General features: G+C 39.8%; 1 protein-coding gene across 1 annotated transcript in view; it reads right to left on the bottom strand.

Moving 5' to 3' along the window:
* LOC105936752 (raftlin) overlaps positions 1-24,006 on the bottom strand; it is a gene marked incomplete in the record, with an annotated part of 126,564 nt that overhangs the window by 91,730 nt on the left and 10,828 nt on the right. The window contains 1 exon segment of the mRNA XM_036135313.1: positions 12,059-12,240. Within this exon segment, the coding sequence (XP_035991206.1) occupies positions 12,059-12,206 (148 nt within the window).

Here is a 24,006-nt window from a genome sequence, read left to right on the forward strand (position 1 = left end):
ACAGAATGTATGACATTTCATGTTTTTTAATTGCATTACAGAAAATAAAGAACTTTATCACAATATTCTAATTTTCTGAGACAGTCCTGTAAGAGATGAGAGCAGAGCCGACATTACTGCAGACGAGGCACCAGTCCATCTTTTCATCTCCCACTCCATCCCACGATCACTAGTGAACAGGACACAGAGATGCTTAAACTCCTCCACCTGAGCTAGAGTGTAATTCCTCACCTAGAGGGAGCAGTGCACCTTTTTCCAGTTGAGAATTATGGCCTTGAGCAAGCGTTAACATAAATGTTTTACACTTGTCTGCAAATCTCTGCAAAACGGCTTTCCTGTTATAATTTCTACGTTCTTCCCATGCCGCTGTTTAAGCAACCTGTGTATGGCATGTGAAAGCCCCCTTTTTTAAATAAAGAGGAACAAAGAACCCGAGAAGAAAAAAAAAAAACGAGTTATTATGAGAACTGCCATTATTCCTGTGAGGAGTTTTAGGTATTGTCCAGCGGTAAACACTAGCAAATTCCATCTGTTTTGACCTTGCTAGTAGTTTAGCTTGTTACCCCTCCGGGATCTGATGTTTGAACCTTAAAACATATTTTCCTTTGTCCACTTGACAGGAAGGGAGTTCAAAGCCGAGTTCACTTCCTGTATATTCTCCTTTTGCCGCCTCACAGGCTTCTTGGCATCTAAAAATAGTTGAGCAAGATCCTCTGTCCTATTGCACGCGCACATAAATACATTTGTTCCTCTATGGGAGGTGCTTTCGGGGGCAGGCTGCAGACTGGCGGAGGTGTTTTGTTAAATTTAGACTGTTTGCTCTTCTGCTGTGGAGACCCTGATTGCATTTCGACACAATCAATACTGGCATATTGGATCTGAGTGAGAGGGCAATAAGAGCCAATAAAGCTTTGAGGGGGCGCTCAGGCGTATTTTCTGTCAGGCAGCCAGGAAAGAACAGCACGTTAGGCCTACAGGCCATGTTAGAGGATAGCATAAGCAGGAAGGCTGGATGAAATGCAGCATAAGCGCAAACAAACATAAACCCAAGACAAACCGAGATGCATCGCGTGGATAATGTCACACAAGTACATTCGTAGACACACACACACCACAAACACTTCCTATTGCGGCTTAAAGGCAATGCAACGCTCGGATCTCAAAATTAAAAATCAAAAGAGCCCCAGGGTGTGTTATTATGTTGATGCGCTGGGTTTGACGATAAGATTTATTTATAAATCCCAGTTGTGGCTGGAATCTTAGACATTTCAAAGGATTTCAGATAACGAATGCTTGACACATCCAAAAGTGTCTCTGAATCTGATTTTGCTGTTTTTGCACCTGCTCTCCTGCTTTGTATTCCTCCATCCTCGTGACCCTTTATCTTATTTCCAATAAAAAAAAAAAAAACTGGCGCGCAGCTGCGAAACCTGTGCTTCTTTCAGACCCAGACAACACGAATCAAATCACGGGGAGAAGATATCGCTCTGCGTGAGCAAAATTACATTTCGCTCACAAACACATCTGAAAACATGACAAAATGAGCTAATCTTAAACACACCGCGGAGAAGGGAAAGAGGAAGGAGCCAGGCGAAATAAAAAACAAAAAAACAAAAAAAATCTGTGTTTCCTGTTGCTGAAAACTTTGTCAGCAGTTGCAGCTGTTGAGCCTGCTGAGATCCGGCTCTGTCACACGCCTAGAACTCTGTTCTGACATATGTTTCGGTAAACAGCGGGTCTGCACTTTTCTGCCTGAGCAGTCAGAGAGAAAACCCGAGTAACTTAGTTCAGTTCAGAGCGAGGGAGAAACAAGAAGAGATGGCACGAGTCTGAGTTGGCTCCTACGCCTTGGCATTTCAAATTATCACAGATTAACGCAGATCACAATTCACTGTTTTAGGTCATCTGTGAAGCAGAAATCTTTCTCAAAAACCTACAGTCAGTTTGTGAGGCTCTAATAACTAAAAATGACATTCTCACACAGGATGCATGACGTCTTACTCACCTAAAACACAGCAACTGAAAACAGGAAATGAATTCAAATTATACTCCATCTTAATTTAACACATGACCATTAAACATTAAGGGGCTTTTTTTTTCTGCTTCCCTGTAACATGTAATGGACAAAGTTATTAACTGCTGTAATTTATTTTTAAAGTGATAACTTATAATACTTAACATATATATGTTTTGTGCTTGCGTTTATTTTGAAGAAGTGGAAGGACCAAAATAAGAAGAGGTGGGGGAAGTTTGTTTTGTTTGAAATGACCCCGGGTCATTAATAAAGTTCAACTTGAGTGACATTTGTGCGGTCAGTGTTTTATCAAATATGAACATGTTATAATGAGCCATTATTTGCATAGTCTTATTTCCTTGGCTAATAAATCAAATGCACATTTTAATAGTCGGGGGTTTACTTGCTGTAAATACTGACTCAACAGCAGCATTAAAGAAAAAACAAATAAACTTTGCATCTGCCAAATAACTGTGCATGTACTATGGAGAAACATCCTATATTATTTTGAAAATGCTATTTCTATTAGCAGTATATTCTCTTTGTTCCTATGTTGCGAATTTGCCCTTACTGTACAGTCTCTCGCTCCTCTGTTTTATATTTTTATGTTTTTTATCCTTTTGCGATTCTGCATGCGTCAATTTGTGTTTCACTTTGCTGCTTGTATGCTTGAATTTTCCTAATAATACAATTCAAATATTAAAGTAATCCATCCATCCATCATCTTCCGTTCATCTGAGAACAGATTGCAGGGACAACAGGTCAAGGAGGCAAACCCAGACATCCCTAATGCAACTTGACTTTCAGATCTCTGCTGGAAGTATACATGTGAATGAAAATATATCAATGTATATCTATATATATATATATACACATTAATTATTATGAGTAATGTTTCTTGCTGCAAATTTACTAAAAAAGATCAGAATCCTTTACTTTAGATTTTTGTCTATATATTCCATTACTTTATTTTTGCAGTCAAAGTTTTTTACTTTTTTTTTTGTAGATTTTTATATTGCACAGCTGCTATATAAGGCCAATGTCACTATATTGCCTTGTAATATCCAAAAACTCCTTACTCAGAGAGAAGGGGTTATAATATGAGGGGGTGCGGTAACTTTAAGCACCAAGCAGTGAGAAAGTTTGTGTTTGTGAGTGGTGTTAAACTTTGGAACCGATTGGGGTCACACCTCAAGCAATCTTCAAATGTTAATCTAATTTAAATCATAACACAACGATATATCTGTAACTTGTTTTTATGTATATTGTTATCGATATAATTAGCTATGTTTACTTGACAGTGAAAAATTAGTTACTAACATCGAAATTGCAGCAACCATCTAATTTTATTAGGGAATGGAGGTGGAAGTGAATAAGTTTCTCTTCATCCCAAGTTATTTTCTGTAGTTCTGTAGTATATTATATTCACATAATAGTCTACTGTACTTGTTTTCTTACTGGCTTGGAATAAATCCATAAATTAAACTAAACTAAACTAATGCAGTCTTGATCAATTGTTCACCAGTCTTTCATAAATAATTTCTTCCAGCTGGGGTCACTCGTGGTTATTTTAGTTTCATTTGGGATTAATCTCTGTCATTTTTTATGTGAATTAACTGCTCTAAGCAGGGATGAGAGCCACAGACCCTTGAATTATTGTGGCAATATAAAGTCTCTATGGAATAACGTGCAAATAAAATAAATGTTAATCTTACCCACATTATTCATGAGAAGAATTAACAGGAGAAAAAAAATCATTATAGGCGATGATAAGAATGAAACTGAAGTAGGTTGAGACCAAATAAAGCATAAACTGGGAAAGGGGAGAATCAGCGGATCATTTTCTGAGGAGTGTTTTTTTTTTTTTTTTTTTGCTGTTGTTTCTTTAAAGTTAAATCAATAATCCGTTGAAAATTCCAAACAGAGCAAAGTTAGACAAACAGAAAAGTGGATTTTAGTTCTAACAATATGCCTCCTAAAGAGCTCATAAAGAAGATAGTCGTCTGGAGGGTGACCCACCGCTGTCCTCGTGTATTGATTGACTTTGAAAGATTACAAAGACATGTTACTGTTCTGAACCAAATTGTAAAAAATGCTTATTTTAATACTTTTAAACAGTTTTGCAAGTGACTGCAGTCATGAGCACCTAATTATAAGATTAAATACAAGAGAGAAGTCTGAAGGGTATAGATAAGATGCATGGCACCCGTTGCCTTTCCTAGGGTTGCACATAGATAGACACCTGGACACGTCCTAAAAAAATAGGAATACACAAGGTGAGTACACTGCTGCAAATCAATAAAACACATCAAAAGGATTGTGGTTCAATAGTTAGGCTTAGTTACTAATCCAAAGGTTTTTTACGACCGTAAGTCACTTGTGGGTTTATATTCTGCTCGGTCTGACTGCATCTGATCTGAAATCATGTTTTTGATTCCAGCTGCAGAGCCAAACATCGGGCACTGGGGCTATAATGGAAATATAATGTAAAAACCACATGACCGTGAATTCAGCCTTCAATGTCATTCTCCCCTCCAATAACTGCGATTCAATTCCACCTCTCAAGCTGAGGAGCCGGGGGATAAATCCAGGCTTCCCCCGCCATCCGGGGACTAATCTCCCCCTTGGAGAAGAGACTCCAGTCGTGTGCGGTTCCTGCTGACCCGTCCTGCAGCTCAGTCTTACATTTAAGAGGAATAATAGAGGGAGGATTGGGATGGAGGGGGGGGGGCTCCTCGGTCACCTGCCACCATTCCTACATCTCATATTAACAAGGGGACTCTGGGCTCCGAGGGCTTTGCATATAAATGAGGTGTGTCGTTCCTGAGATGATATCAAACGGCGTGTGTGTGCGTCTGGTTCTGGATCGGCGTGTGGGTGCATCCTAACCGGCGGCATCCGTGTCCAGGGCAACGTTCGTGTTACGCCGTATTCTCTGCACGTACAAGACGTCCTGCGTGTCGAGCAAGTTTTCAGTGTTTTCAATTCCTCCCGGCGTTTTAAACGTCGGAAAATCACATTGTGGAAAATAACATCCCTGAGTCGGCAGTGCTGGCGTTTGGAGTGGAATGGTCGCTTTCCACACCATCTAACACGGCAACAGCTGAGCGCTTTCCGGGCTCCCCGTGGGGTCATGATCTCAATATCAAACAGACTCCATGTTTAGGCTTTTTTCTTGTGTCTTTTATTTTAATAGAGTTGAATGGATGAATCAGAACGACCATGAAAATGAACAGCAGCTCATTGGTGGGCCCACACAGATATTTAAAAAAATAAAACGGGTTTATAACATGAAGCTCTTCACCAATTTACCTTTCCTCTCATCAGTGTTTCTGCACTGAAACGTGTTATTTTTGTACATTTGGCGGCTGGTGAGTAACCTGCGGGGACACTGTGGCGCCAGCAAGCGCAGCAGCACAGCTATGATCTAATTCTGGGGCAAGCAATTACAGCAAACATTATTCACGGTGCAGAAGTGAAGTGAACTAAGCATCGTGAGGGCTCACTGTACCCTATCTGTGAAGAGCACAGGAAACAAACAGCTCCCTGTGAAATATGCTGAGGTAGACTGCTGCTGCTTCATGATCTTTGGAGACCCATTTGCTCTTTATAAGTATATTTAAAAGCAGAGGAAAAGCTGTTATTAGGTGAATTTTGCTGTGTTTATTACGGTGTCACACTTATTGTTTTTTGCTTTTGAGTAATAATTTATTAGTAATTAAAACGTCATAAAACAAAAAAAGATTTAAAGAAACGGTTCCACAGTACGTCCCATGTATCATCCCTGTCAAAACATATATCCACATAATAATTATTTGACAAAAAGTGCTCACAGCGTCCACTAGAAGACTTCAATCGACCAGACACAGTCTGTGCTTTGACCGCGGTTTATGAAATCTGGCAAACATATGCAACCTTTTTTAGAACTACAAAATATCCACCTAGACTCATTGTGCAAACCCTACAGGATGTTGACCATTTTGGGCCAAAGCCAATAGTTTGAAGAGGTTACGCATACATATGCTGAGTGATCTTCTCTGACAAGTTTTGGCTTAGCAGCTACAAATGCTTTCTAACAATCTCCAGATTCCAAGTCAGATGTTAACACCACTAAGAGGTTTTTAAGTATTTCCACATTGAAAGTCCTTTTTTTAAATCTGTTTTTGTCACCAGTCAATATTTTTGGGTTGATATCTGGCCGGTTTGAGACTCTGTAGTTTTTGTCAAGTATCTAAAAAACGTAACTTCCTTCTTCTGAATGTGAATTAAAAGTAGCAGAAGTGAAAAGAGCACAGCTGCATGTTGCCATCACAGAAAAAAAGAACAAAAAGCAATGTTATTGTTGCTTATGACAGATAATTCTTGTTCCACATGAATGGTTAGAGCCCTAGACTAGATTGTGGCGTTTGGTCCTTAAAGTTAAAAGAGATCGTTTGTTAGTCCACTTGCAGTCTAGCTTTCATGGAGCACACACCTGGTATCGGAGAGCATAAGAAGGTCAGTAGATTCCAAAGTTATTACATTTAATGTTCATGAACATAAACAGTATGAAGAAAAAGTTTAAATTTTGTCCTCCTTTAGCATCAACAATTTGGGAAGTGAGGGGGACAATGTAAATTGTTATGTCTATTGTGAATAGACGGCTGAAAAAATCTATTTGTTTTGCAGAAGAAAGCAAAAAGGGTACCAGGGGGGTGGGGGGGGGGAGTAAACAGTGTTCATCTTAGCAACCTCACTCTCACCAAAATGAACCTAAATGTCAGACCCTGTTTAGAAAAAGACAAAACTTCATTACTCTGCTCAGGTTGTTTAAAATTGTCACGCAAATACTGTAGAATGTAAATCGATGAGTTCAGGTCAGACATTGTGTATGTGTGAGTGAGTGCAATAAATAGCTTATATATTGGTTTATTATGACACATCAGTGTCATAATAACAAGAAGTGTTTTTGGTTGATTAACTTTTTTTTTCCATTTGGTGGGAGTTCCGAAATATTAGTCTTGACCTTGGAAGGTCCAGTCTTGGTCTCTGTCTTAAAAGAACCCGCCTTGACTTTGTCTGTTAATCACCTAACAACGTTCAGACAGAGTTTTTACCCTTGATGCCCTTCCTGACGCAACTGGGATTTAAACGTAGGTCCCCCATATTAAAGACGTGAACATGCCCTACCACACAACAGAGGGACTTAACTCACCATGTGAAAGTCTATATTTATTGCCCTCCAGCGCTACGCCACCAACGCCGGTTTTCTTATTCATAACCTTTGACTGTATTTAAATATTTTACAGGTTTCCTGCAGAAAAAGTCAGACACATGAATCATTACCTCACTTTAGTACATGGTACAGAGTAATTACAGCCACGAGTTACACACTAACCCTTCAACCTGAAAATCTGCTGAACGCATGAAATATTTCACACTCTGGGGCCACATGTACATACATATTTCCTTAATTTAATGTGCTCCAGCGGGAAACCAGAAAACACACGCATTACAAAGAGGGAAAAAGACCGGAGGCGTCCTGACAGTGGTTGAAAAGAAACTAATTACTGTAAGGGCCAAACTCCCGACATCATAGAGCGTACCTGAAGCTAATAATAAAAAATATGGTCATAAGCCCGCCACCCCAAACACACCAACAGCCAGACATTTTTATAATGAGGTGCACAATCTGTGCCCCGCCCCTCATGTCAGGCCCCAAAGGATGTCTGGCCCTCCGGACATTGCTGGATTCCTTCATCCATCTACCTAGTCTGCCTAACAAAGTAATGGAGACTAATCAACTGTCAGGACGAGCAATCAGCATACTACATCTCCCTTCCCCACCGCAGCACTGCCAACAACAAACCTCCACCCGGCCCCCGCCTGCCCCCACTTCAGCTGTAACTGTCAGGGGGCAGAAATAACTGAGTGATAGCTATATATAGCAGCCAGGCTCTTCCCCGGCCTGGTGCATTTATTTCCCATTAACTTACCTCAACCCTTCTGACCTCTATTATGTTTAACCCTAATCTGGCTCTAATACCGTGCCTGAACTTATATTAACTCAAACCTTTACGCCAACCGACTGTCTTCTTCCTCAATAAAGGATAATCAGAGAGGGAAAGGAGCCCGGCGTGTTTATCTAGCCATCCATCTTCTACACCTGCTTAATCCTATTCGGGGACCTTAGGGATTGGCCCCTCTCCGAGCAGTCAACGAGTGAGAGGGGAGCTACACCCTGTACAGGTCACCAGTCAATCACAAAGCTGGTATAAAGACAAATAGCCATGCACACTTAAAGCTAAGGGTTTTCTGGAGCGGCCAAGTAAGCTAACTAACCACAGGTGGGACAGCACATGGTGTAGAGATGTAGAAGTGAAGCCGCCACAGGAAGTCATTACAACTTGCACACAGGCTTGACACAGTTTTTGCACCAGATGCCCCTCCTGATACAACCAGAATTCAAACCCATGTCCCTCATACCAAAGACGCAGAATAGCCCACTAAACCACGGTGGGGGACATCCATCACAGTGATGTGGAAGCCGCCCTATATTTGGAGGCTATCGAGGCAACCACCCACGGTTCAATTCCCGACTGTCGGACCTTTGTTTCATGTCTTCCCACAAGTAAAGTCCAGCTATATTCTGTTTTGACACACGTCGTCATGGTGCCTCCAATGTGTATTAATGCGTCCAATTGTCTCACAACCCTTGACACCCAGCGGTACGCCCTAATGCTCCCGAGACGCATTGTCATTTAGGCTTTTTTTCTACTTCTCCACAGTAGGTACACCTCGTCTGGCATTCTGTTAGATGTTACATCTCCAGGGGAGGCAGAACATCTGTTATTACCATATAACATAGAAAGGATTCCTAGGTCAGTGTGTGCTTCTGTGTCTCTGCTCTGTCTTCTCTAACCCCCAGTCAGTGGAGGCAGATGACCGTTCACACTGATCCTGGTTCTGCTGGAGGTTTTCCTCCCTGTTAAAGGGGAGTTTTCATCTCCACTGTCGCTTCACGCATGCTCAGTATGAGGGATTGCTGCAAAGCCATCAACAATGCAGACAACTGTCCGCTGTGGCTCTACGCTCTTTCAGCAGGAGTGAATGCTGCTTGTCAAGACTTGATGTAATCTACTGGGTTTCCTTAGATAGGAAACTTTTTGACCAATCTGTCTGGATGATTTGATTGAAATTGATTTTGCAAAGTGCCTTAAGATGACATATATTGTGAATTGGTGATATATAAATAGTATTTAATTGAATTAAAATTTTTAATATGGCTCTTAGTATGTGTGTAGCGTGCTTCATGGTGTGCTTGTTTGTACCTGAAGAGCCTGAAATTCTAATACTAACTAGGAAAAAAATCCACATGAACAATTTAGGTAGTGTAAAGTTAAAGCAAACTTCCTGTTGTAGTGTAGCAAACAAATCTTAGATACAATCAAAATAAAAGAAAATAAGAGGACGTGTTTTTTTTGGGCAAACTGTCAAAGGTAATAACCTTTTTCACCACCATCACTGACAGGATGACATCTCTAAAGACTGGTTCACACGGTAGGATAATTATCCCAATTTCTGCCCTGATCTTCCCCTTCCGACAGGCCCCAGACAATCGGCTTGGCTCATAAGATAATCTTAAGAGATATTCCAGCCATGTATGGTGTGTTAAGAGTGATCTGGTTGGCTTGGTAGAACATCGGGAATGCTCCGACCAAAAAGCCACCATATTTAACATGTTCGCATGTCTTGCCCCGATATCATATGTGTGTCTTTGGTGTCCCCTCGAGGACAAATGAACACGCAGACTGTTGAATGTGACGTGTAGCCAATCAGAAAACGAGGTGAGGGAACCCTGAGAGAGGAAGAGTTACAGCTCACCTCCATATCATAGTGCAGTAAAGGTTAGAGCCAATGTTCGCGGTCTCTCCCCTCCTTTAACCAATGGCTTCTCTTTTTGTTATGTTTTTTCTCTGTTAAAATTAGTCCACAAACTTTACGAGCAAACCTACGAGCAAAACTGCTTCATGTACAATTTTTTATTGTTACGTGTGGCACTCCTCAGGCTTTGAAAATCGGCCGTGTGTTTTAAAATCTCGCCGTTTGAACCAGTCTTAATGGAAGAGACAAGACGCTCCTACCAAAAGTACTCGTGTTAGCGTTGCTAATGCTACTGGGACTTGTGTTTGATTTTTAAACTTACACCTCCATGCAGTAGGTTTGTCCGAACAAAATCTGTCTAGTCCAGTTGCGTACAATTCTGGTTTCTGAGGCCCTGTGTCCTGCATTTTCAAGTCCTTGTACCAGCACAATTTGTTTAATTGGCAGAGTGTATCACAAAGTTCTTTCAGAAGTCTGGTGATAACCCATTTGGTAAAATTATGTGTATTTCCCCAGAAATTAATCTGGAAAATGCAAAATACCTGCCTTCAGGACTGGAACTGGACACCAAAATATTTCAGTGTGGTATAAAGGTTGTTGGGGTTGATATCAATGGACCAAATAAGCCAGACTTTGAACACTTAAACCAGGCTAAATTTGGATCAAACCAAAAAAGAAAAAAATGTCTATATGTCTATACAGGCCAAGGACAGTACCTGTATGCCAGGGTTGCCCATAAGATTCACAATGAAATATGAATAGTAATGCAAAATTCTGGTAAATTATGAACCTTTGATTTGGAAATTGTGAAGTAAACTCACAATTTTCTTTTTCAAAACAATTTCCCTGTATACTTATCTTCCCTGGAGTTTCCATTTGGAGTTACAAGTGTAATGTGCTTGAATCATGCAACCAGGGCATTGGTTAGTTACGCAAAAGCAAATATAAATCATCTAAGGTATTTAACCATATTTCTTTTGCCACTTCTTTAACAAGGCAAACTTTCATAAAGTGTCTCAAACTTGTAAAAGTGTTCTCCACATTAATTAATTTGCACTTGTTCTCTTTTTACCTCTTCAGTTTGTACTCACAACCAAAAGTTTAAATAATTTCAACCAAAAAACGTTTTTCTCCCCATGAAACAAATCCACTTTACTAATTATTTAATCAAGCTTAATTCATAACATTGTGGGAGTCCCTCACAAGAATACATGAGTGTTCCTCCTCAGAGAATACCAAACCTTCATTTCAGAAATGGTCACCTTCCATCTGAAAAACACCTCTGATTGGAGAGAGTAAGAAGAGAAAAGAAGAGGCTCCTCTTCTCGATGACACGTTGGATATCTTTGTAATAGAGGCGTCACTTTCATATTCTCATTCAAAGAAAAGGAAGCCTTCAAAATCTCTTTACCTGCTTTGAAAAACTGACTACCGACCAAAGTTTTCTCGAGATAAAACTTGTGACCTTGAGCTACTTCCTCGAAGCCAATTACGTGATGCTCTATTGCTTTGTTTTTGCGTCCCCCTAACCACAGCAGGACGAACTGTGGTGGGCATAATTTACGGCCGCCGGCTGGATTTTTGACACGGATTGGTCTGGAAAGTTCTATATCATTAGCACAAATCATGACTGACTAACTGTCAGGAGTGGAACTATAATAGATGCTGCCGTACAGGCAACAAGCACTAATTAACACACTGTCATTACAAGAAAATTGTGATGAAAATTACAGCCAGCGTGCTCTTTCTCCATGAGTGACAGATCTCTTCTGCACTCGAGTCCTTCATGTGGTTTTTTTTGGGGTTTTTTTCTGCTGGGTATGCAGTGTAACGGCATATTGAGAAGGTCAAATTAATCCTACTGGATGTTGCATTATTAGAATAACTCCGTGCATCGCATCAACTTATATATTGTCCTGCAGATTTCACACGTTGGCTTATCATGCAAGCCTTAAGCTGATCATACCATTTTAGTTGTGCATGCTCAAAACAGCATTAATTAACATTTTTGCCAGCTGGCAGGATAAAATGACAGTAATGTGTCTGCTTTATGAGGCTGTAAGGGTAACAGATCAACAGAGATGGAAGCTCTGCAGAGTTCATTTTCCCGCCGAGGACATTAAGGGAAGACATGCGGAAATTATCTGCAGGGAGTCTTTAAAAGTCAGTAGTTGATCTTACCGTCTTTGCCAATCAAGAAGTCCAGGTAGCGGTATGTGTAGGCCACGCCCACTTTGGTCTCCACTTGAGGTCTCTTCAGAGTGGAGTAAATCTTTCCCGGACTGTTCTCTTCTGATGCCGGTTTCATCTTACGGAGCCCGCAGCCCATGGCTCCACCGTTAGTCAGTCCTATGCAGACGCTGCTGAGCACAAGAGTCAAAAACAGAGAAGTTATAAAAAAAAAAAGAAATCTAATTTCTAATCCTTTCCTTTTAAATGACTTAATAAAAATTCTGGTAGATGATGTCGACATGGAAAGAGTTTATGAAATAAAATTCCTGGGTGTGACACAGGACTATAATAGAAAATTTGCTGGAAACTCCAAATCTAAAACTGGCAAAGAGCAAAGCAGTTATGGGAGATTTTCGATGCAAACTGGATTATAAATCATCAGTTATTCTGCTTTACCATATGTGAACTAGTATGTGGAAGTATGAGGGAATACATACAAAAACAAGACCAAGCCATTATACATTAAAAGCAGTCAAATTAGTTCACAAGGAGGACTTTAGGGAGCACAACAAACTATTTTTAAAGTCACAAATATTTAAATTCTGGGTTCTGGTTACATTTAAACCGCATAAATGATGTTTAAAGCTCAAAAAAAAATTACTGGCAGGGAATATTGAAAGAATTGTTTTCTGACAGAGATGGATAAAAGTTGAAAGGACTGAATGATGAGTTGGCCTTTCTTTGTATTAATTACATTCTAAGCAAATAATCACTATAATCATGGACTTTTACTGTAAATAAATTAGACATGAAGATTGGCCAACTTAAATTATAGGAATTTGATTAAAAGCAATACATTTAGAATGGAGTGAGAACATTTAAGTTTTACTTCTGCCAAATCCTTTTATGGCATCGATTTGTGAAGAAGTTGCTTTCTTTTTACTCTTATTTCCGTTCGAAATAGATAAATAAATAAATAAGAAATAAAAAATCCTAACTTCTTCATCTGCACCCCCTGTCTTTTTTTTGTCAGTGCAGTTATCTGCAAACCATACAGTGCCTTGGTAAAGTATCCGATGCCCTCTAAACCTTTTACCTTTTTGTCACATTACAGCTTAAAATTTAGTGTGTTTTGTAGAATTTTATGCGACAGACCAACATAATATAGTGCATAAGTATTAAAAAGAAAAAAACATGCTGCTTTCTACTTCTACAAATACATTTCAGATGTTTGGCATGCATTTGCATTCATTCTGGTGAATAAATGTAAACATTGTTTACTGATTTTGACTGGAATTCTGTAGGAGTATGTCTCTCCCAGCTTTGAATATGTTGCGGCTAGGAATTTTGTCCATTACTCTTTGCAAAATAAATCAAGGGCTATCTGTGGACATGACTTTTCAAATCCAATGATTCTAACTTGGATTTAGGCCTGTACTTTGAGTTATCTGTATTCTAACACAATCTAAATCAGCCCATTGTAGCTCCGTATGTTTAGGGTCATTGTGCTGCTGGAAGGTGAATTTCTGCTCCAGTCTAAAGGCTTTTGCATCCTCTAACAGGTTTTCTTCCAGAATCGCCCTTCATTTAGCCCATTCTGCCTTCCCATTAACTCTGACCGGCTTTCCTGTCCCTTCTTAAAAAAGCTGCCCCACGGCGTGGCAGATTTTGCCAACATGTTTCATCATAGTGATGGTGTTGTCTTGGGCTGCTTCAGGACCTGGACAGATTGCCATGAATGATGGAACAACCAATTCTGCTCTCTACCACAAAATCCCGAGGAAGATACTCTGGCCATCAGATTATACGATTTGGTTTAGCAGCAGGACAACGGTCCAGAGCACACGAGCAAATCTACCTCTGACTGACTATAAAAAAAAAAGATGGTTCCACATTCCTCCACAGCAATGTAAAAGACCCACTGACAGTACTGAAGTTGATTGATGTCAGTAATTACCTTTTCACAGCACTATATCCTCAGTATTGGAAATGGCAACAAACAGATATGTGGCTGAAAAAAATATTATCTATGCCCTTTTTAAGATGACCAATCAATAAAATGATGGAGTTGGTTTAAACAGAAAGGCTAAATCAAATAGCAAGGTCATGGGAAAGACCTGGAACCTGACTGCCTGCTGAGGAGGTAAATCAGTCAATTAATTGCACGTTGCAGGATACTGGGCCTCAAGAAATGGAGTTTAAGAACCCTGGGATATGTAGTCCCTCCAGCAAGTTCTTGATCTGAATCTCTAACTTTCTATGAAACCTGGAAAGGGAGAGGATGACTCTTCTCTATAACCTGACAACAGCCAGATGCATGTCTCGCTCCGCCTAGCTCCACTCACATACATCTGGGACACCGCCATAGGAATTGCCTTTATTGAAGGCTGGGCCTTATCAAAAATCCTTGCATATGTTTGGATAAGCCACTTGTCTGTCATCTTTATCGACGTGCTATTTCAACCACTCACACCGAAGCTAACCCGTGACGCTGATGAGAGCGACACAGGGAATAAAAAAAAGCTGACAGGAAGAGGGGGGAGACAGGCGGCAAAGCGCCGCGGGTCGGAGTCGATCCCGGGCGGACCGCGTTGAGGACTAAGGGCATTCTAATATGGTTTGCGCTAACGGTTAGCGGCTAACCGCTCGTTAGCGGCTAACCGCTAGCCAAATCCGGTCGGGAGAAGGGCGAAAACATCGTTTCCACCAACAAAAGCCTTCAGAGCCGTTCTCTGATGTTCTTTTAATGAAACAATATCAGGTAGATTGGACAACACAGAAGAAATAGCAGCATTAATGCTAACGCTTGCTTCCTCGATGCGAGCCGCCATTGTTGTTGGAATCTCACGGTGGCTTCTCCGCTACGTCACATCCAGGAAACACCCGCCCTGCGTCCTGATTGGCCAGACCATAAATTTGGTTGGGGAAATCACTTTCAATGAGCGATGTCCCAGATGTATGTGAGTGGAGCTAGGCGGAGCGAGACATGCATCTGGCTGTTGTCAGGTTATCTTCTCTAAGCCATCCTTATGAATAACACTAGACAAATATTGTGGGCCAAAACATTACGCTGGAAACTGGTGAAGACTGTTTGCAGATAAACTTTCTTAATAACTACATAATTCCAATGATTTCCTTAAGAGGACATCTAGAAGCAAAAGGAGATCACAGTTAAAAAGAAATATCCATGTTACCAGAATCATTGTTATTATTAGGGGCATTACTGTTGATGGTGTGGGTAAATTGACAAGCGGAGGGTTACTGAATCAACTATACTATGCATGCTTTACCACAGCATCCTGTTGTTTGGTTCTGATTAAACCCCCAGACAGAACGGATCGACGAACGGCAGCGGTGCCCTCTGCTTTCACCTCAGCTGATGAGACGCCCTCTCTGCTTCTTTATTATGTTCCCGTCTAATTATGGAATGTTGCTGGGTCCTCGGCAGGATCCAAAACGGCTGTCGCTTTAGAAACGAAAGGACAGGAAGTGAGACGGGGGGGGTCGGTATGTAGGAAGGAGCGGGTGGTGAAAGAGGAAACGAGCAGACGTGGGCTCTGTTAATGAGGTGAACAGCGAGAAAGGAAAAGGTGAGAATCAATCAAGGGAGGGTGAGGAAGTGCTTGCTGGCCTGGATGGAGACTGTTCATCTGAAAAGATTTGGGGGCAGGTGATGAATGGCAAGCAGAGTCCAGAGAGAGAAAGAGGATGCAATTAGAGTGCACTGAATATGAAAAGAGGTGATCAGCATATGACAAGAGTGCCGGGAGCAGCAAAAGGAGTGAGAGATGAAGCGCAAGATTTATTACAGTCGTCAGGAAAAACACTGTTTCCTGTGGCTTGAACATAAATGTCTTTGTTGCGCTTTATGAGTCACACTCTTATCTCTACAAGCGCTAGAAATAGACTGAACACTGGTTGGTTTGTAATTAAAACAGGTACACATGGCTCTGGGTGCACCCACATCATGGCCACAGCATGAAATCTCCTGAAGCCAAAATCAAGAGCGCTGTTAAAGTTTGGGATTTTAACAACGTTTGGTTCTTTGGGTGTTGTCTCCAAAAGAGTTGAGAAACAGGCTTTGCCTCATTTGGACTTCTCACTGGAAGGCTGTAGGATTTTGCAAAGCATTGGAAGGAGGACTTAGGCTACATTCACACTGAATTCACTCTCAATTACGATTTTTTGCTGAAATATGATTTTTTTTGCGGTGGCTGTTCATACTACTATTAAATGCGACGGCCAACAGACTTGTCTGAACGGTTCAAGACCACAAAGCGACCTGCATGCACAGATAACAGGAGACGTCACAGAGCAGCGCACTGTTTACGGAAGTCATGGTGAAAGTCATTGTTTCTAGAAGTGTTCGACAAAGTTTTAACAAAAACCCCTGGGGAAACAAACTTGCAGATACCATCCAGCTTATCTCCTTGCTATTGTTAGAAAGCTGTTGAGCAATGGGAGCCGACAATATTAAGACCACATCATAATGACATGAAGTAAGGTAAGAAGAAAGACAAAGTGTGAACGTAGCTTAGAGACTTCATTCTCCATATGGTGCTTGATTTTATTTTATTTTTATCCCCATCAACTTAAAGTGCATTTTGGAGAGTTTGGATTATAGAGAAAAAAAAAAATTAAGGAAAGAGATCTTAAAATAATCAAGCTGAACTCCTGGCTATAGTGCTTCAGACCTCTGTTTCTCTTGAGCTTCTACTCCTGACTTTATACTGAAAGCTCGTCCTACAAGACAAACTACTACTAGTTGGAGGTCTGTCTGTAAAATAAACAGACCAAAGTAAAGTTTGTTCTTGTAGCATTTACATAGCTTTTATCGACTAACGACTCATCAGGTTCCCAACGTCACTTACAAGGAGCATAACGGCAAAAATATATATATATATATTATTCTGTACAATAGGTCTGTTTACTGTACAGCAATGGGCCATATTTAAATATCAAGCTATCTATCCATCATCTTCTGCTTTCACGAGATCAGATCGCTGGGGACACAGGTCCAGGACGGGAACCCAGAGATCCTTCTCCCCAGCATCATGCAGGCGATTGCTTAGGGCCCCCTAGGCCAACGGGTGCCCCCTAGGCCAACGACAAACTTCTAGTGTCTATGTATCCAGTGAGCTTCTGTTTCAGCTCTTCATTGTAGATCCTCTGCACTCACCGTATACTTTGAAAATGGTTAAGAGTTGCAGAAAGCAAACTCTCTTACAAGTTTATGAGGAGAAGAGGAAACTAAGTAAGACCAGAGTGTATTTGGATGATTATTTCACCTGATTCCCACCTACAGAGCAGAACAGCAGGTAGGATGGTCTTGTGCATGGGCAGTTACTCACAAATTGACTTGAGCCTTTCTTAGCTACATTTACAGAAAAATTATCCATTAAACCAGAGGTCTGCAACCTGTGGCTCTGTAGCTGCAAGTGGCTCTTTGGACCTTCCACAATAACTTTGGCTACAAATTGTATTTTTATTATGGTATTTAAATGTAATAATGATAATACTTTTTTTCGAGTAATAATTGTTTTTTAATTTTCACAACAGAATGAGGCTTAAAGTGCCATTAATGTTAATTTTAAATCATTTTTCATTATGCTGATTTGTCTTTTACATCATTATCCACAAATATCAACATCCCGTCCATCCACTTTTTTTAAACCTCAAAATAGACATAAAAGGGCGTTTATTTAACAATGACAACATATTTCCTATAGTGGATCTTTATAAAAAAAAAAAGTTATAACTTGTCTTTTTTCAAAGGGGCAGGCAACATTTGTGGCTCTGAACGAGTTTTATTCAAATGAACTGTAGGCAAAATGGCTCTTTAGACTGTAAAGGTTGCAGACCCCTGCACTATACCTTTAAAATTCTGATGTGCTCTTTGTAATAATGAAAATTAAAAGTTTACATTTCTGTCTGTGCCAGGGTCGATTTATGTGATTTTTATATGTGATTAATATATGTGAATTCTTTGCTTGGGACCCCATGAGACCCTCGCAATGCGACTGCTAACAGCAATAACAAAGCACATATACTATCTTAGCATGAACACAAAACCAAACTGCGCCCTCTTTGTTGTCATTTTTGAGAGTGAGGCACGTGCGGTTTTGGGAGAGAGAGACGAAGCTACAACGTCATCATTTATGAAAAGATGCAGCTCGCATATACCGACAGAAACACGGCATTTTGAAATTTACCCATTCTGGGATCGTTTATGTTCTCCCAAAACACCGGATCGGTGTGGAATAACAACATAAATGATGAAATACCTGTGCAGATAAACCTAATCTCCTTTCTGTGTGGACAGGAGCTTCACTATCACTCTGGATGCTGCCCTGCAGCTCACCAGAACATGCCATGAATTCCTCTGGCTTTATAGAAACCAGAGCCAAAAGAATCAACATTTTTAACCGTTGGATTTCCTACGTTGCCTGCAGTTACTTCTCTACAACTTCAATGGTTGAGAGAATGGGGAGAGAAGGCAAAAGCGAGAACGGTGGTTAAGGCTCTGTCATGTAGTCCACCAGAGACGGAGAAGAGGTAGCCAGAACAATGGGACGGTGAGTAAGAGGGGTCAAGGAAGCGGTGTGAAAGCAAGACAAAGTGGATGAGGAAAAGATTGAGAGGAATGCTACTTGACATTGGTGAGGAGGCATTGTGAGGTGAAGGCAAACAGATGTATTTTTAGAGATTATCTCACAGAGGAAATGTGAGGTGCTTATGACTTGTTGGAGACACTTTCACGCTTGTAAAGCTCTCTGCTAAGGCAGGATCTCCAGACAGCTTCAGAACCCCACCAGCCCCGCCTTATTCTCAGTGTTGCTGAAAACTGATCAGCAGCGATTCAAGGATACTTTACACGGAAGAAAGCCGTCGTACACAAATCAAAAATAAGCGGGAAGAGAGGGCCATTGATTTTGCTTTTGCTGAATTAGAAACGATCCCTGTACCTTTGTCTCCTGCTAATGGCGTTTTTGTTTTGGCCTTTATTCAATAAGAGGTTTTATCCCAGATCATAAGCCGGAGATTGAGTTGCTTTGTTGGGGTGGGGATGCACTCACCATTGGCCCTTTCAACCAAAACATCCCAAAGCACTTTGAGTTGTGCTGAGCGTGATGAGACAAACATCACTGCTGTGTTTTCTACGCGTCAGTCAACAGCTGTCTATCAATCCGACGCCTGTACAGCTTTCTGCTCCCATAGTGATCAAACGGGTCACAGCCTCGGGAAATAGGCACAGTCTTAAACTAAATCCATTTATTTATTTAGTTAAAGAACTCTAATGCCATTTTAGCTGAAGCAGTTGACATGGCTAAAATATAAAGAAGGAATTGCTTGATTACCTGACAGAAGGCATAAAGAATAGGGATTAAACCCAGATATCAAACTAGTATCTCTTTTTACCAGACAAAACCTTCCAAATGCTCACTGAAATCTAGTTTTTGTCTTTAGAAGAAAAGTCTACAGTGTAAATTGAATATTATTACAGGTACAATGTAATTAAAACATAATTAAAATGTTTTTTTAACCAATTCAATTCAAAAAGCAAAACGCACACATTACAATTATTCATGATGCCTTACACAGATTAATGGATTTCAGAAGTTTATTTCTGTTAATTTTAAAGAAAATGGTTTATAGAAAATGAAAATTAAAAGTTTGTACGTAAAAACTATATAAAAAAAAAGGTTTTTAACATAGAATTATAACATTTCTAAACAATCATGGGGAAGACCGCCACAAAGGGTCGTTGCTAAAGAAGCTGGTTGTTCACAGAGTGATGCATGCATACCTTTTACAGGAAAGCAGAGTTTGAGTCACAACTTTACTATACCTTGTATCAAGCCAAAGCACCTGACTGTTATTCAGTACTCCAGAGTCTTGATTTAGAAATCATTTGCCCACATTTTTCCTTCCACTCAACTTTCCCCTAACATGCCTGGGTACAATATTCTGTGGACTTTCTTTAGCCATACCCCTTTTTTTGATTTTTTACTCTGCCACTTTCCCCATACTTTTCCTGGCCATAACATGGATATGACAATAGCATTCATGCATTAAAATTATATTTTTTTATTGCTCTAATGTCTAAGAAAATACATTTTGGGTTTTTATTAGGTCTAAGCCATACTCATCAAAATTAACCGAAATAAATGCTTGAAAGACATCACTCTGTGTGTAATTATCTATATAACACATATGTTTAACTTTTAGTTTGAGTTACTGAAATGATTAAAATCTTCATTGATATTTGTAAATTATTTATATGGACCTGTCTGTGCATTAGTAGAAATTTTGGATGTTTGCGTGTCTAAATCCTGCAGCTTTTGGGCATTCAAAGTTAGACACAGCGACACATCTGTGTCTGAAGTTCCTCAGCTGACAGAAGCACCAAGCTGTGGCGATAAAGAGACACGTCAAATTAACTTAAAGAGGCAGCACAAGCAGCCAGCGCTCTCTTCCTCCCACTTTGTAGTTCCGACTCCTGGAGTCCAGCAAATAAGAACATTTTCTTCAGAAAGCAAGCTTTCAAAAATACCGCGGTTAAATCCCACCGTGCAGGTGATCGTCTGCACCTTTCCCGTCATAAAATAAACTGGATTGATGGTATAAATCAATGTTAGCTACAATGTAAGGCACTGTGTCTGGTTTGCGATATACATTTTGTCATGTACTACATCCATCTGCAGCTAAAAGGCTAAAACAGATCAAGACAAACTATCCACACTATCCTGTCATTTTAAAATGTACAATGTCGATGCATAAAAAAAAAATTCTGCACGCTGTAGTGACAATTTAAAACCATGTGTGCACAGAACTGTCGACCTGTTGTGTGGATGCTACTTTTAACGTATTACATTTAATTCATTATTGATACATAGCTAATTTGTATCATTTTGAAAAACAAAAACAAAAAACAGATGCATTCTTTTATGGTATAAAAAAAAATCTATTGTTAGATCTATTATCAGACCTTTCTTCTGATATGATCTGACTGCTGTCACCAGCAGCTTTCATCTTGACTCGTCTCTCAAACTTTTTGTTACCAGAAGACAAAGTTATAAACTCTATTTTTGCATATTTCCTGCCGCTGAAACAATGGAACAGTTGGCTAATTAGACTCCAAAATCATTGCAAAGCTGCAGATTTTCACAGCAATTCTTTTTTTTCTTATCTGTCACAATGAGAGGCAGCCTTTAGATTGTGTGATTTGATTCACTATTCATGCAGAAAATGGGCTTATGGGAGCTTTAAATCACACTTATTCTTATTAGAAAATCACACTTCAGCATGAAAGATGATCATACAAAGAAACCTATCAGGCTTCAGTGTTAGTGACAGCTCTTAATGCTGCCTGACTGAGATCTACCCCACATTACAGGACCGAGTTATAGGGCTTTGATAGTAGCGTTGGACAGATCAAACCCAGCAGCTTGGCAAGCTTCAGAGAGGCTTAATGGGCGAAGACATTAATTAAGACCCTTTTTTTTCCTCCCGTTCCTCCTCATGTAGTCAAGCTTTTAAGCCAGATTTCTTTGGTTTGCTTTCTAATACTTTATTTCTTCTGTGCTCGAGGCCAGTTTTAGAGGTTTGATCTTTTTAATCTGACAAGAAAAGTCGAGCTCTGTGCTGATTTTAGTGGTGGACACTTATTCAGAGTGCATTTCAGGAAGTGCTGATGAACGACCGCACGGGCGAGGGGTCATGGATAAAATGGGACGTGACGCCGCTGCAGAGATGACAGTAATTGTGGGATTAAAATTTTTAAGGGACCTGTAGTTACAGTTGGTAACAATGTGGAAAACCCCTTAATATAAATCCATATTTTATCCGAGTTCCATTAGATCAGAAAAACGTTATTTTTTTTTTAAAAAAATGCAACCTTTTATTTTGCTAAATATTGTATTGTAGAAACAAATTCCAGCATAAAATTTATTTTTTTTAAATCTAATGTTTTCAGTTTGTGATGCCATGTTCACTTCCTAAACAAGCCCACAGCATCACAGATGTTCCACCACTCTTAGCAGTCTAGAGCCTTTTTTCTCGCGTATTCATCATTTGTTTCACTCTAAACGCACAACGAGTGTTACAGCTACGACAAAGGGAATAAATGAGGGAAAGAGCAAAACAGAGTATGGTACGATTTGCTTGAAATATAAGTACATTTCAGGTCGTTTAGGAAATTTTTTATTTGCAGTTAGGTCCAGTTGTCTTGAATCAGGGGAAATATACAAATTGGTTCTGTATTTTTAGTGCCCATTTTGTTTTTTCACTTTTGTTTTACAGAAGGTTTTGTGCATTTATGCTCCATCTTTCAGTCACTCAGTAAAAGAATGAAGGAAATCGCTTTTAGTGTAAGAGGACCCGGGTAGATTTTTTTTTTTTTTTAGGGGTTGAAGCTTTACTCGTTTGAGTGGAACATCTAGAGTATTTTTAGTAGGACACGCGCTCGGTACACCTCTGTTTGACTTCTGCTCAAGATAAATGAGGGAAAAACCCTTTTCAAATGTTCAGCTAACCGAAGGTGTAGAAAATGGGTTATGCAGGTGGGTTCTGTCCGCCATCGTCAATTTTACGTATAAAAAGAACCCCGTATCATCATCCTGCATCACCGTTATCTCTGAACTGGATCAGAAACATTGTGTACGAGTCGTGTGTTCAGTTGATGTCAAATAGACAAACTCTAAGTCATTCAACAGCAATTATGTTTATCACATCAGATTTTACCCGCAAAAGGTATCAAAAAGAAAATCTTCCAAAGACAAAAGTGTTTTTAGAAATTTTCACAGGACGCTGAAAAATCTGAAAATATTAATCCAGCAATCTTCTGAGCAGCTGCACAGCATTTCAGCTAAACTCCAAAACAAGCACTGACGTTGAAGTTGGAAATCCCCCCCTTCCTTCCTTCCTTTCTGCCTTCCTTCCTTCCTTCCTTCCTTTACATGTGCTGCGTTATGTGACTGTTGTGAACCTATTTGCAGATTCAGCAGATCAGAAACAGGACTTTCCTCCACTTCACTGATTTTAAATGTAAAGTGATGGCCATGCTGATTCCTGGGGGAGTATTTGCATGTTTCATTTCCCACACCATGCGTGAGAACAGACACAGATTTGAATGTCAGCACTCACAAAAAGAACGTTTTTCAAACTTTATTTAATTATAATTAAACAAAGACCTTTGGAGAAGCTAACCTAAGACCAAGAACCCATCACTGTGGGTCATAATCTTTGTTTTCAATTCACTCTTAACTAACAAACCCATTAGTCTATATTTTTACACTTCATTATCTTCTTTCTTTGTCCTTCTGATGTTCTGGACTGTTTTTTTTAAACTTTGACTGCCTTTTTTGTGGCTATTTTTAGTCTAGTCTTTGTTCTTAACAATATTGTACAGAGTGGGCTTAAAAAAATCTGCAAAAGTGCAAGAGATGAGGATAAAAAAGTTCCTCATCAAAAAAGTCTACAGCAGATTAATATTATATGAAAGAGTTGTTCAAAAACGGGTAAAAGTCCATGAAGTTCCTGACACGGGACCTGAGAGGTGGATCAGCCTTTAGTGGATCATACATAATGATTTTTCAGATGACCGCTCTTGTTAAACTGTTTTCGGTTGATCAAACTGTGTTTCACAGCCTCGTCCACAATGATTTATGCCCTTGGAAAAATATATATATATGTTTAAAAAATAATAAATCACTCTTTCAATGCAGTAGAAAAATCTTTATCTTTAATTTGAATGTATTTTTTCAGTGTGGAAACAATGACATATTAGGAAATAATTGGTACTTTAAACAATTTCTATAAAATGAATGCAATACAAGTAAAGCTTTTTCTCTCTAAGTCACCATTAACTTTTAAGGTTGATCACAGTTCTATGGGAATCAGAAATTCACAACCTTTTCCTCCTTGGGACATATGACAAAAAGGACACTTTTCAAAAT

This window comes from Fundulus heteroclitus, chromosome 3 (genome assembly GCF_011125445.2).
Source record: "Fundulus heteroclitus isolate FHET01 chromosome 3, MU-UCD_Fhet_4.1, whole genome shotgun sequence".
In the NCBI taxonomy this organism is placed as follows: Eukaryota; Metazoa; Chordata; class Actinopteri; order Cyprinodontiformes; family Fundulidae; genus Fundulus; species Fundulus heteroclitus.